This window comes from Diceros bicornis, chromosome 12 (assembly GCF_020826845.1).
Source record: "Diceros bicornis minor isolate mBicDic1 chromosome 12, mDicBic1.mat.cur, whole genome shotgun sequence".
Lineage (NCBI taxonomy): Eukaryota > Metazoa > Chordata > Mammalia > Perissodactyla > Rhinocerotidae > Diceros > Diceros bicornis.
The window spans coordinates 25,938,139-25,953,891 of record NC_080751.1 but is presented as its reverse complement, the minus strand read 5'-3'; the positions used below and the strand labels follow the sequence as shown (position 1 = coordinate 25,953,891).

Genomic DNA, 15,753 nt, shown 5'->3' with positions numbered 1-15,753 from the left:
GCAAATATTCCCACTACATATATCTCACAAAGAAAAACTTGCCCAAATTGATTAAGGAAAAAAACTCAGCGCAAGATATGAACAGACACTTCACAAAAATAGATAAAAAGCATTGTCAACACAAAACTTATGGGACACAGTGAAAGAAGTGCTAATGCAGAAATTTATAGATATAAACGCTTACATTAAAAAAACAAGAAAGAGGGGCCAGCCCCATGGTGTAGTGATTAAGTGCGCATGCTCCGCTGCTGGCGGCCCGGGTTCGGATCCCGGGTGTGCACCAACGCACTGCTTGTCAGGCCATGCTATGGCAGCGTCCCACATAAAGTGGAGGAAGATGTTAGCTCAGGGCCAGTCTTCCTCAGCAAAAAGAGGAGGACTGGCATGGATGTTAGCTCAGGGCTGATCTTCCTCAGAAAAAAAAAAAACAAGAAAGATGTCAAATCAACAATCTAACATTACAACTTAAGGAACTAGAAAAAGAAGAACAAATTAAACCCAAAGCTAGCAGAAAGAAGGAAATGATAAAGATCAGAGCAGAAGTAAATGAGACAGAGAACAGAAAAACAAGACAAAATTCAATGAAAACAGAAGTTGGTTCTTTGACATGAACGACAAAATTGACAAACCTTTAGCTAGAAGGACAAAGAAAAAAGAGAGAAGAGTGGAATTAGTAAAAACAGAAATGAACACAGGAACACTTTTACCAATTCTACAGAAATAAAAAGGATTTTAAGAGTACTATGAAAAACTGTACACCAAAAAACTGGATAACCTATATAAAATAGACAAATTCCTAGAAACACGAAACCTACGAAGACCTATTCAATCACAAAATAAGAGACATTCTGATTAGACCTATAACTAGTAAGGAGATTGAATCAGCAATCAAAAATCTCCCAACAAAGAAAAGTCCTGGACCTGACAGCTTCACTAGTTAATTCTACCAAACATTTAAAGAAGTAATACCAATCCTTCTCAAACTTCTCCAAAAAATAGAAGAGGAAGGAACAATTCCTAATTCATTTTATGACGCCAGTATAATAACCCTGATTCAAAGCCTACAAAAAAAGAAAACTAGAGACCAATATCCCTTATGAACACTGATGCAAAAATCCTCAACAAAGTATTAGCAAACAGAATTCAGCAATGTATTAAAAGGATTATACACCATGACCAAGGGGGATTTATTCTTGGAATGCAGAGATGGTTTGACATATGAGAATCAATCAATGTAATACTCCACATTGAGAAAATGAAGGAAAAAGACCACATGATCATCTCAATTGATACAGAAAAAGCATTTGACAAAATTCAACACCCTTTCATGATAAAAACACTCAACAAAACAGGAATATAAGGAAACTACCTCAACATAATAAAAGCCATGTACGAAAAACCCATAGTGAAAATCATACTCAACAGTGAAAGATGGAAAGCTTTTCCTCTAAGATCAGAAGAAAGGCAAGGATACCGAGTTTTACCACTTCTATTCAACACAGTAATGGAAGTTTTGGTCTGAACAATTAGGCAAGAAAAAGAAATAAAAGGCATCTGAATTGGAAAGGAAGAAGTAAAATTATCTCTGTTTGTAGATAACATAATCTTGGACTCCACAAAACGGCTCTTAAAACTAATAAATAAATTCAGCAAAGTAGCAGGATACAAAGTCAAAATACAAAATTCAGTTGCATTTATATACACAAACAATGCATAACATGAAAAGGAAATTAAAAAAACAATTCCATTTACAATAGTACCACAAAGAATAAAATACTTAGGAATTAACCAAGGAGATGAAAGACTTCTACAATGAAAACTACAAAACACTGCTGAAAGAAATTAAAACATAAATAAATGGAAACACACCTCATGTTCACCAATTGGAAAACTTAACCTTATTAAAATATCAATACTACCCAAAGTGACCTACAGATTCAATGGGTATACACCCTAACAAAATCCTAATGATGTTTTTTGCAGAAACAGAAAAACCCATCTTAAAATCCATACAGAATCACTAGAGACCTTGAATAGTAAAAACAATCTTGAAAGAAAAGAACAAAACTGGCAGACTCATACTTCCTCATTTCAAAACTTACTACAAAGCCGCAGTAATCAACACAGTGTGGCACTAGCATAAAGACAGGCATACGACCAACGGAATGAAATAGAGAGCCCAGAAATAAATACTCACGTATACGCCCAAATGATTTTTGACAGGCGTGCCAAGACCATTAACGGGGGAAAGAATGGTCTTTTCAAGAAATGGTGCTGGAAAAACCTGGATATCCACATCCGAAAGAACGAAGCTGTACCCTCATCTAACACCATGTACAAAAATTACCTCAAAATGAATCAAGGACCTAATATAAGACCTAAAACAATAAAATTCTTGGAAGAAAACATAGGACAAAAGCTTCACAACACTGGATTTGGCAATGATTTCTTGGATAGGACACCAAAAAAGTGCAGGTAACAACAGAAACAATAGGACTTCACGAAAATTTACTAATTTTGTGCATCAGAAGACAATCTGTAGAGTAAAAAGGCAACCTATAGAATGGGAGAGAAAATTAGCAAACTATATATCTGATAAATGATTAATATCCACAACATACAAAGAACTTTTAAAACTCAACAACAACAAAAAAAACCAAACTTGATTCAAAATGGGCAAGGAGTTGAAAAGACATTTCTCCAAAGAAGACATACAAATGGCCAATGAGAACATAAACAGATGCTCAACTTCACTAATCATTAAGGAAATGCAAATAAAAACTACAATGAGATACCATCTCATACCCATTAAGATGGCTACTATCAAAAAACCAGAGAATGGGGTTGGCCCTATGTCCTAGTGGTTAAGTTTGGTGTGCTCTGCTTCAGCGGCCTGGGTTCATGGGTTCAGATCCTGGGCACAGACCTACACCACTTGTCAGCCATGCTGCGGCAGGGACCCACATATATTTAAAAAAAAAAAGAGAGGATTGGCACAGATGTTAGCTCAGGGCTAATCTTCCTCAAGCAGAAAAAAAGAGGAAGATTGGCAACGGATGTTAGCTCTGAGCGAATCTTCCTCAGCAAAAAAAATAATTAAAAAAACCCAGAAAATAAAAGTGTTGGAGAAGATATGGAGAAACTGGAACCCTGTGCACTGTTGGTGAGAATGTAAAATGGTATAGCCATTGTGGAAAACAGTATGGCAGTTCCTCAAAAAGCTGAAAATAGAATTACCATATGACCCAGCAATTCCGATTCTGGGTATACACCCAAAAGAACTCAAAGGAGAGTCTCCAAGATATCTGTATACCCGTGTCCATGGCAGCATTATTCACAATAGCTAAAACATGGAAGCAACCCAAGTGTCCAATGAAGGATGAACAGATAAGCAAAATGTGGCATATACATACAATGGAATATTATTCACAGCCTTAAAAAGGAAGGAAATTCTGCAATACACTACACCAGAGATGATGCTTGAAGGCATTTTGCTAAGTGAAATAAGCCAGTCACAAAAAGATAACTACTGTATGATTCCACTTATATGAAAGTACTTAGAGAAGTCAAAATCATGGAGATACAAAGTATAATGGTGGTTGCCTCAGGCTGGGGGTAGGGAAGAATGGGGAGTTATTGTGAACATATTTAATACGACAGAACTATACACTTACAAATGGTTAAGATGGTAAATTTTATGTTATGTGTATTTTACTACAATTAAAAAAAAAAATCATGGTCAATAAGCTCATGAAAAGATGCTCAACATCACTAGTCATCAGGCAAGGGCAAAGCAAAACCACCATGAGATAATACTACATAACCACTAGAATGGCTCAAATGAAAAAGACTGACCTTACCAACTGTTGGTGAGGATGTGAAGCAAACGGAACTCATATACGTTGTATAGTATGACTGCTTTGGAAAACAGTTGGGCAGCTTCTTATAAAGTTCAGTTTACACTTACCATGTTACTCAGCAATTTCTTTACTTGGTATTTACCCAAGAGAAACAAAAACATATGTATACAAAAAGACTTATATATGAATGTTTAAGTCAGCTTTATTCATAATAGCCCAAAACTAAAAACTCAAATGTCCACAACAGGTGAATGGATAAACAAGCTGCAGTATACCTATACAATGGATCTACTACTTAACAATAAAAACTAACAAACCACCAATACATGCAACATCTATCAATCTCAAAATACATGTTGAGTGAAAGAAGCCACGAGTGAGTACATCCCGTATTATTCCATTTCCATGAAATTCTATAAAATGCAAATCTAATCTATAGCAACAGAAAGCTGATCAGTAGTTGCCTCGGGCTGGTTGGTTGGGAGAGGGGGAAAAATTGATTGGAAAAGGGCAGAATAGAACTTTTAAGGTAATAGAAATGTTCTGTATCTTGACTGTTTTAGAGAATTATATAGTATACACATTCTTCAAAGCATGAACTGTACTTTTAATTTTTTTTTCTTTTTATTTTTTCTGAGGAAGACTCACCCTGAGCCAACATCTACTGCCAATTTTTCTCCCTCTGCATGTGAGCCACCACCACAGCATGGCCACTCACAGACCAGTGGCGCAGGCCCACGCCTGGGAATCAAACCCAGTCCGCCGAAGCAGACCACGCCAAACTCAACCACTAGGTCACTGGGGCTGGCCCAAACTACACTTTTTAAGTGAGTGCATTATTTACTGCATGAAAAGTATACCTCAACTTCACATCACATACAAAAATTAACTGAAAATGGACCAAAGAGCTAAATGTAAGAGCTAAAATGGTAAAATTCTTAAAATAAAACAGTCATCAATCTTGGTGACTCTGGATAATATATTACTTTCAAAGATAAACCTTGAAAACATTATCCCAAGTGAAGGAAACCAGTCACAGAAGACTATATATATATGTGTATAAATATATTATATGGTTCCATTTCTATGAAATGTCCATAATAGGCAAATCCATAGAGATAGAAAAGAGATTAGATTGGTTTTTGCCTAGGGCTGAAGCATTTGGGGGAAAATGAGGGGTGACTGCTAATGAGTACAGAATTTCTTTTTGGGGTGATGAAATTGCTCTGGAATTAACTCAGTGGTAATGGTTGCACAACTCTGTGAATATACTAAAAATCACTGATTTGTACTTTTAAAAGGGTGAATTTTATTGTATGTTAATTATATCTCACAAATTTTAATTTAAAAATATACTTCAACTAAGTTCGTTTTAAAAGGAAAAAAATAAAATCAGTTAAGAATCAAGAACGATTTTGAATTTATAAGTATTTTATAATATATTAAGAGAGATGCATTATAAACAGGGGATATCAATTGACTTGAAAGCAATCTGTGTCTCAGGCATGCTTGGCATGTTAGGCATTGCCAGGCTATGATGTATCACATATGGCAGTAAAATTTTATTACTAGTAATACTTCATAAAAGTATCCACAATTTTAAAGTAAACAGAGAGAAAACCTTTGGCATACGATTCCTTGTAATTTCATTCAAAACTAAACTTAGAGCAGTTTATAAACAAAATTCCTATAAAAGACACATAACTACTCATTAAAGACTTTAGTTACATACTCCCACTTTGCCAAAGAACTAAAAGGCGCCTTATAATTCTGAGGGATTAATGGGACAAAAAGACATGACTAACAATAAAACACAACAAATAGACATTTGAGTTATAAGACACAGAACTACAATAATTAATTGTTGTAGTAGAGGTATCTATTCTAAAAATGAAAATATCTGTAGTAAAATAAAAATGGAAAAAAGAAGTATTGAAACCAGTGGTAAGGTTAACAAAATTTTGGTAGATAGCAATCTATTTCTAAATGTATTTTCTCTCATTAACCTTTTGGATGTAGTAGCATTTGATACCAAACCAAGAACACAGGATTCCTAGGTTCCACAGTAATTCTAAAAAACAAGTACTAAGAAATTAGTATTCGGTGGGAATGTTAGATAATGCTACTCCGATTTGTTGGAGGTCAGGAAATGGAGCATCCTTTCCATTTAGTTAAAAACTGAATTGTGCAGTTTGGTATATAGCATTATGAATTTTTTAATATTCCACAAGCAATTTCATTTTCCTAATATTATGGAACAGAGCTTCTTCAAGTTAATAGAGGTGAAGTACCATTTTTTATTTTGTTGAGGACCAATAATTTTGTAAAATACTATAAAAAATACTGCAGCAATGTCCAATTGCTATAAAAATTTCTAAAGGCTTATTCTCAATTGCTGTACTTATTTCATTGCAGACCAGTCACAAACGGTCTGGAAAACACATTTGTGAGTAGTACTATTATAAAGGAAGATACGGTCAAAACAAAATTAAACAATGAAAAAGGATGTTTTGAAAAAACTGAAGACATAAACCAAGTTTTTTTTTTTAAAAAAAGCATCCAAACTTTACTATATAATATTAATATATACTTTATCAACTTAAAGTAAAAATGTTTATGACTTAGCCGTAGTTCAGAGTCATTGATTTTTACCAAAAATTTTTAACAGAGTTGACATGGAGAACTCTTATCACATCGTTTATCAAATTCCCTCTTGTTTTTTTAAATTTATTTTTACTGTACTCCATACTTTACTACAATGAAGTATATAGCAAAAGTTACACTTGCTAATGGGAAATGGAAGTGCTTAAAATGGAATAACTATTGCAACTGGTTCAAACAGTGATCTTTCACTTACCACAGTCCAGGATTCCTGCTCCTTAGGCTCCAGAATTCCAGAATTAAAAATTTCTAATAACTGCTGAAGCCCTCCAGCAGCAACAAACTGTAAGCAATTGTGAGAGTAATGGTAAGAGAAAAGCAGCTATATAATGTAATGAAGACCTGCTTTTTGATTCACTGGATGTATGTGTATGTGTGTGTAAAATAGCATATACAGTCATGTGTCACTTAACAACGGGGATACATTCTGAGAAACGTGTTACTGGGTGATTTTGTCGTTATACAAACATCATAGAGCGTACTTACATAAACCTAGATGGTATAGCCTACAACATACGTAGGCTATATGGTACTAATCTTATGGGACCACTGCCATATATGCGGTCCATCATTGACCAAAATATTGTTATTTGGCGCAGGACTGTATCTTTCATTTAGAAAATTACTCTTTGATTTAAATAATCAAAATGACTTCCATAAAAAGTAATAATGTACAGCTTACATTCAAAATATTTTTAAAGATTCTTGCAAAAATCTATAAACATATCTATATTTCATTTCATTAACCATTTAACTCCAGACAATGGGATGTCCTAACACAGTATTCCAATGGGGGAAAAAAATATTAAGTTCTAAAAACAGAGGCACCAAGGCATTAAATAATCTCAGCTTATTACTGTCATTTAGAGTAATATGTAATTTTTAAACTATTCTTTAATTATAAACTAGTTTAACACCAATTAATAATTATGGTACCTACTTTTGTAAAATTAGAGATAAATTATTTTTACCAATACACTGTAAAACACATATGATCAAACCTTGCAACTCCAGGAATTTTTACTATTTTCCACTTGATCTTCACTTGAATCATCTGAATCTGGATAAAGATCACTGTAACTTCCCTGTGGGAATAGCAAAAAATAAAAAAAAATAAGGGAAGGTGGCAAGGGAAAAAATTATTCTACAATTAAAAGATAACGCACTCTGAAATTTTGCCCCAGAGAGAACACAAACACTTAATAATAACAGAAATGCAATTACCGTTGACTCTCTCCTTATTCTTCTGTTAGGTTTTCCCAGTGCTTCAATAATTTCCAGGGCATATAATAGCTTGTGAGCACTCTTAATTTTGAGAAGTTCTTTCCAATTAAGTCCATCGTTACTCTTAAATTCAAAAAAGAAAAACAAGTTTCTCGAGCCAATTTACTAAGGGAATCTCCCCCTCCAAAAAACTTGAAAGAAACTGACACTACATAAAAACTCAAATAATTACATATACATTGAAATATATTCAAACATGCAAAGACCATGTATAATCAGTACTAATGGTAGGCTTAAAATACCAATTATTCATTAAATTTTGTTAAAATTAATACAAAAACAGCACAGTAAAAAATTACATCTTCTTAACTTTCACAACAGTTGAGGCAATTTACCATCTTCCCAACAAAAAAAAAACCATGGCAGCCTAGTTGAATGCGTGAAGGATATATACGTAGTAAAGTCTATATTTAATACTTATGAGTAAGTTATACCTATCCATTTAAAAGTCACATGCAAATACAGAAATTTAAAAATATTGTTATTTCTACTCTCAATTTATGAAATTATGTTATGCACACTTAATATGCATCTTTGACAACATTATTATTATTAGAGCTACTCTGAGTTATCAACCACTGTTTTCCATGCCCACCTTCTTCACTTCTAAGTCATTTGAGATATAGGACTCTCTGAAATCAAATGACAAAGTCTCAAATCATAGATAACCATTAGCATAACACTAGGACATTGTTTATCCATCCATCCTATAGACCTTCTCTTGGCATCCCCACAAAGTAACCCCTTCTTATATAGCTTTTAAAAAATAATCTCTAATTTTAACAGATGTCTTTACAAAGATATGTAATACTTATCACAGGTGAGATCATAACCCTACTGGAAAATTAACAAATATATATTAAATGTCTTTGCCTCATTTTCCCCTAATTCTATCATTTGACTTGTATAAGCATCCAAAAAGAGCATTGGCGCATGTCATTAAACCACAGTGTATTATCTCTAAACAGTACTTTTTGCTGTCAAAAACAAAACAATATTCAGAACATATAATAAGAAGAAAAACATTAATATAAAGGCAAATTCATATTCTCTCAAGTTAATTTTAGAAAACATCCTTGCCGTGTAGTATTTACTTAGCCTATTTTATTCAACCTAACTAATAATTAAATAGAGGAAAGTTAAAATGAACTGGCACATCTTACCTATTAAATGGGCAAAATTTTACTGAGGATATGTCAACAAGCAATCTCATACAGTGCCGGTAGGAATGTAAACTGTGCCATCCTCCAGGAGAGTAAAAAGATTTTGTGGGCTTACCTGTTCATCTGAGATGTTCTGGAATGCCATCAACATGTTAGGACATGTAGGAAGAAGCATCAGTAGCTCCCATACACGCCTAGAGAGATTTTCTGCATGAAGATGAAGTTCTTCACATCTTAAGCTCTATACAAATAAGAACAACTGCTTATCAAGACAGATCAGACAAAGAAAATCTAAACTTAAGTTCAACATTTTTTACACAAAATCATTACTTATCAAATTTGATAATACTTTTTAGTCTTACTTTAAAAGTAAGAAATAAAGCATCTGTTACATGGTGAATACATTTATTCAATAAATTAACAATTATGTCAAAGTAGTGGTTTTTCAACTTGTTATTACTGAACACTTTTCTGGAAAAAAAGTGACCTGCAAGTGTGGCCACTTTCCTCAGGAAACTTTTCAAATAGAACTGAAAAAATCTGTTTTATAAAGCCATTCAAGCAAATTTCAAGAAGACTATCATCTTTGTACTCTTTGCAGGTCACTATTATAGGGATGACATAGACTTAGTGAATTAAATCCTTGACCTTACATTTGGGAAAAGAGTATACCTGTTTCTCTTATTTTGCTAATCTATATCTTATTTTCCAGCCTCAGACAAGCAGAGATTAAGAGGAAAGCAAACAATTTTAAATAATCTACTTTTTTCCATTATCTTTGTTAAATCTGAACTCTGTAAGGTGCTGAGATAACAGTAAGCTAAAGAACGTTTCAGAAAGTATGTAAGAAATAGATGTTTCCTTTTATTTTTCTTTTTTTGTGTGTGAGGAGATCAGCCCTGAGCTAACATCTGCCAATCCTCTTTTTTTGCTGAGGAAGACTGGCCCTGGGCTAACATCCGTGCCCATCTTCCTCCACTTTATATGGGACACCACCACAGCTTGGCTTGCCAAGCAGTGCGTCCGTGCGCACCCGGGATCCGAACCGGCGAACCCCCGGCCGCTGCAGCAGAGTGCATGCACTTAACCGCGTGCGCCACCGGGCCGGCCCCAATGTTTCCTTTTTTTTAATTAAAGCATAACCTCAAGAGGTAAACAAATAGCAAAAGCTAAAATTTATAGTTTTGGAATTTTCCACAGAATATGAATTTGCCTATTATTCTACTACTGCTGCTGTCATAATTATGTTTTGGTATAATACAGTTGAAGAGATGCCAAAGGAATCTTCTACACATCCATAAAAATTACTTTAGTCCTTTTGTATAATGGTATAAAGCTAATACTTCGAAGGCAAGGAAATTTTGGAGGTGGAGTTTCAAGGTAAACTTTGCTTTTCACAACCCTGATGAAGAAAGAGAAGCAACCCAAATAACATTTTTGGTTTAGCTGGGGAAATGGCACTGAGAGTTCTTCAGGAAAATAGAATTCATTCCTCTGTAAACACCCAGTTTAAAAAAAAAAAAAAAGAGTAAGACTGAATTCTGTGCAAAAAAACGTTTTGAAGGTCATAAAATTTCCCAAGTGTACATGACTATGTTCTACGATATGACTGAAAGGCCCTACAATACGGTCATACAAAGTGAAGACCTTTAGTTTTACTTTTTTTGTAACCGTCTTCAAGGCCGAATCAGTCTTGTATGACAAAGAAACCCCACATCAACAATGGAATACTTGCAACAAAGTTCAATAAAGTATCTCCTAAAAAAACCGAATGCTTCTCCTCTGGTTTAGGCCTCATGTGGACTATGACAATGGCCTATTAACTGGTCCTCCTACCTCTGGTCTTTGTTTTCTCTAATACATCCTCCACACTAACACCTAAATTTTGTTTCTAAAAGCCCAGAAAAGATCTCATTTTGTTCTTTTAAAACTTTCCATGATGATGGCAATGCATTTTACAATGAATAAAAATCTCATACGATCCTTTGCAACATAGTTTACAATCTCCCTTTCTGTCCTTATATTTCAATTACACTATACTTGTACTACCAGTTTTCCAACACGCCATTCATTTTTCTGTGAATCTTTTTTTTGTGAGGAAGATCAGCCCTGAGCTAATACCCACGCCAATTCTCCTCTTTTTGCTGAGGAAGACCAGCCCTGAGCTAACATCTATTGCCAACCTCCTCCTTTTTTGCCCGTTTTTCTCCCCAAAGCCCCAGTAGATAGTTGTATGTCATAGTTGCACATCCTTCTGGTTGTAGTATGTGGAAGGCCGCCTCAGCATGGCTGGACAAGTGGAGCGTCGGTGCGCGCCTGGGATCCGAACCCAGGCTGCCAATAGCAGAGCACACGCACTTAACCACTAAGCCACGGGGCCGGCCCCTCTGTGAATCTTTAATGTTTCTCTTTACTCTCATCAGCAGCTAGACCCAATTTAAACAATGCTCCTTTTCCAAAAACCTTCCCCAAATTTTTGTTCCCTCCCGCATCTTTCCATAACACACTGCATAGAACACTAGCCCTCCAGAAAACTGGGGAATTCTTATAACTATTTTTCACTCTTAAAATGCCAATACAGTGCTGATATACAGTAAAAAGTCATTAAGTATTTGTGGCATAAAGTAAAAAAGGGGAAGAAATGGAGGCTAATGGGCATCTATTATTGATTATTCTGCTTGAACAAAAGGGAGATTTCTTAGGAATTTAAGAATGTGCCATCACAAGAGAAACCAGGGGAACAGAGGACTCAATAGCAGCCACCACTGCATCCATGATCAAATATATTTCGGAAACATGGAAAGAAATCAGTTAACATTCTTTGGAAAGAAAGAACATAACAGTAGCCTAAAATAAAGAAAGCCTTTATCCAAGCACCACTATTTTATCTGCCACTCAATCTCAAAATAATAATTCACTGAATTAGGTATAACAATGAACAACATCTTAGGATAAACCATTAAAAAAAACATTAAAAAAATAAAGACATTAAAAAAAACAGTGGACTGAAAATGATTCCTTTAGGTGATCTCATACACACACTCGACTTTAAATACCATCTTTATAGTGATAACCCACACAAACTTACTTCTTCCAGACCAAACCTCTTCTCTGAGTTCCAAACTCATATCCAACTGCTTACTTGACATCCCCACTTGATGTCCCACAGGCATCCATTCTTCTTCATCTCAAAAGGAACTCATCCGGTTGCTCAAGCCAAAAACTTGGATGCCATCTCCGCTTTCCTTCTTCCTGAACCCAAGTCTATCCCCACTCCTAATCCAAACCATCCCCAAGTTATGTTGTTTTCACCTGCTGTCCACTTAATTTACTTCCACTGCCACCATTCTATGCCAGGGTATAGTCAACTCTTCCCTGGACTAGTGCATTAGGTTCCTTACTGCTTTTGCTGTTCCTGCCAAACAAATCTATTATCTTTAAAACAAAAATCAGAACGTGTCTCCTCCTGTGCTTAAAATACTTTAAAGCTGTCCACTTTACTTTGAGTAAAACGGAAACAGCTTGCAATGGCCAGTTTGGCTCTGCTTATCTTTCCAATCTCATTTCTCTCATTCCACTCTCTCACCACTCCACATTCTACTCACTAGCTCTCTAACAATTCCTAGATCTGCCTAACTCCTTCTTATATCAAGAGCTTCAGGAATCAGATTATTCTACCCAGATCATTCCTCCTTCTCTTCATTTAGTTGGCTCCTTTTCATCCTTCTAGCTCAGATTATATATGGTCTCCCTCAGAAAAACCTTTCCTGACCAAATAATATATAAATGGGTCTCTATCACCACCCCCTAATAATGGTATGTCATGTTTCAGTCTTAGTAGCTATTTCTATCTGAAACTACCTGTTAGTTGTTACTTGAAACTATTTATCTGTTAGACATGTCAATTATTTGTGTTCCCCACTAGATTTGAAGAAGGCTGAAACTCTGCTATTTTAATCCTTGTAAAACAATACTTAAAACAGTATGCCTGGATCATATTAGGCACTTAAATAGCTAATGAATGAATAAATGGGTTCCTAGGTTTTACTGCTCTTAAGAGGTTACTGAGAAAATTATTTTCCACTCAAGAGAAAGACAAAATAAGACTTTGTGAAAATGAAACGATATAGTCACCTCACTGTCTTCCACTGCCACTTTTCCTGAGGGTGGTTTAAATGATGCAAGCATCTCTAATAAATCAAAAAGAGTAGTTAAATGAGGTTCTTGTAAAAGCAAAAGCATCGGAATGTTGTCCTTCTGAGGGGGTGGCAGGCAAGATGCTGGCAGCTGAACACCTTCCCCTTTCCGTTCTCTCCTTGGTGCACCCAAAGATACAAATACCATCTAGAAAAACAGAAGCAGGGGGGCACATAATTAGATATATCAAGTTTTTGGTTAAACAAATCTCTTAATTATAAGATAACTTCACTTACAATTTTAATATAACAAAAGCAATAAGAACTGTTTTTGAACTATACTTTCAACTTACAATTTTAATATAACAAAAGTAATAAGAACTGTTTTTGAACTATACCTTCAACTATTCAACTATTGACTATAACAGTCAATAAACAATTAAAATTCAAACCACATTTATGTGTACCTGCATATCCTTAAAACCAAGCTCGTGGAGAGCTTTTTCATCATAATCTGTTGTTAACTCATGTCCAGATGAAATCATCCTGACAGGTCCCATAAGGCCTCCTTAAAAACAGCAGAAAATGTAAGTGAACAATTTTATAAGAGTTAACTTATTTGATGACATGAATACATGGTTATAGCAATTAATTCCACTGGACATTAATACTGGATATTCCAGCATCTTGTCAACATTACAGTACTGAGATATGTTTTGACTGTGCTGAGATCTATACTTGAGACCTTTCCCATTGATATCCTCAGATAAGGTTTTATAAATCTTGAGAGAAGGTGAAGAAGTACACCATCTTTAGCTTGTTTTCTCCTGTCATCCTTTATCTAAGCGTGGCTGTACTCTCCTTTTTCTTAATTCATAAAGTTTGCACTTGCTTATCTGTTTCACAAAACTAAATAAATTGTTTAGGTATATAAATACCAGAGGCAAAACTATAAAGAACACCAAAAGAATAATAAACTAAAAATCAAGATAGTGTTAAGGTGAAGTGGAAAGAGATACACAAGCAGCTTCTAATAATGTTTTAGTTCTTAATGTGGATGGTAGGTACATGGGTGGTTTTCATTTTGTTATTACTCATTTCATATTTTCTTCTTTATGTAAAATACATTTCAACGTAATAAAAGCAGATACCTTTTGACCTGAAAATTCCCTAACTAGGTATATAGCCAACAGGTATTAGATAGTATGTGTATAAGGATATTCTCTGTAGCACTGTCTACAATAGGAAAAGAAGGGGAATGACCCAAATGTCCATTAATAGAGAACAGGTAAAGTAAATCATGGTACCACTATATTATGCACATCTTAAAAAGAACTAAGTAACTTTCTATATGTACTAACATGAACTGTTCTCTAAGATAACGTTAAATACTACAAGCAAAAGGTAGAAGAGTATAAATGGAATGCTACTACTTGTGTTTTAAGTGTGTGTGTGTATATATATGGGTGTGTCTATATATGTGTATATATATAAATATTCTTACATTATACCTTGGTTTCTCTTGAAGAATATGTAAGAAACCAGTGACAATATTTGCCTCAGAAGAAGAGAAATGGGTAGTTTAGAGATGGGGGTGTGAGGGAGACTTTTCAACATCTATTCTTTTATACCAAGAATATTTATTAATTATTCAAGAACAAAATTTAATTACAGGTCTGATACTTTAGAAGATATATATGGTTTCACCTTATGCATGCTGTAGTAAAATCACTGGCTCCTTACTAAAAGATGCCAAAGAATTATCACTCCACATACAGGCAGGTTAAAAGTCCTAAAAAGAAGCTTTTAAAACTTTAAGATCTTTGTTTTTCCCTAAATATATATTTAACCTGTTATAATTTCAGACCTTTAAATTGTAAGTAAAAAGTAACAGCTTTCACGGTTGTTCCTCTGATTAACTCATACTTTACGTACTATGGAAAGATACTAAAAGCGCACTACTGGTAACAGTAAGGGAGGAATTAAATATATCTTTCAGGCCCACACGAAAAATTTCTCAATATGATACTTTTTTGGAGGGAATGGGAGATTAACAGGTGGGATTTAAAGGTGTATTATCTTCATTTGCTCTGGAAAAAAACCTAAAATGAAATTTATCAAAATGGCAAAAAAAATTTATTGGGTAAAATTGGGTACTAATATATGGAAATTTGAACTTATTAATAGTTCCCACATTGCTTATCAAATAATCTCCAAAAGCAGAATTTTTTTGAGAAAAATGAGAAAAAACTTTTGCAAATAACATGTGAAGCAACTCTTAACTCCTGCCTAAGAATCAATAGCACCATACCAAGGGTAGGAGAGGGTGAGGGGGAGCGATGAACATGGTTGGCAGTCTTCAAAGAAGTCATGTTTGAAGTTGATACATAAGAGAATCTAGAAAATATGAAAATTTGAACTGTTGGACTTACCAGGAAACTCTCCCTTTCGGCTGCTTTGACCAAACTCCTGAAGCTGAGCTTGTTGATTTATTTGTTCTTTCTGTAAATTTTCATACCAATGAGTTACTTCAGCCCTAAGATCTGCTACCTGGTCACTAGGATACATTTCAATAGTCATCTGAAATATGAGATGCAACCGATTTAAAAATACAAAAAATAGATATTTGAACTTGGAAATATTACCAAT

At 34.6% G+C, this 15,753-nt stretch overlaps 1 protein-coding gene across 6 annotated transcripts in view; it reads right to left on the bottom strand.

Annotated features, from left to right (window-relative positions):
• The window catches only part of USP34 (ubiquitin specific peptidase 34), a 244,102-nt gene that overhangs the window by 86,349 nt on the left and 142,000 nt on the right, over positions 1 to 15,753 (bottom strand). For 5 of the 6 annotated variants that reach the window (XM_058551143.1, XM_058551144.1, XM_058551140.1 and 2 more), the window contains 7 exons: positions 15,537 to 15,684; positions 13,572 to 13,672; positions 13,103 to 13,312; positions 9,084 to 9,209; positions 7,746 to 7,868; positions 7,523 to 7,606; positions 6,718 to 6,804 (listed from right to left, as the gene is read on the bottom strand). In XM_058551143.1, coding sequence (XP_058407126.1) covers positions 6,718 to 6,804; positions 7,523 to 7,606; positions 7,746 to 7,868; positions 9,084 to 9,209; positions 13,103 to 13,312; positions 13,572 to 13,672; positions 15,537 to 15,684 — 879 coding nt within the window. The remainder of the gene's footprint in view (positions 1 to 6,717; positions 6,805 to 7,522; positions 7,607 to 7,745; positions 7,869 to 9,083; positions 9,210 to 13,102; positions 13,313 to 13,571; positions 13,673 to 15,536; positions 15,685 to 15,753) is intronic. The other variant, XM_058551142.1, reaches the window with a different exon arrangement.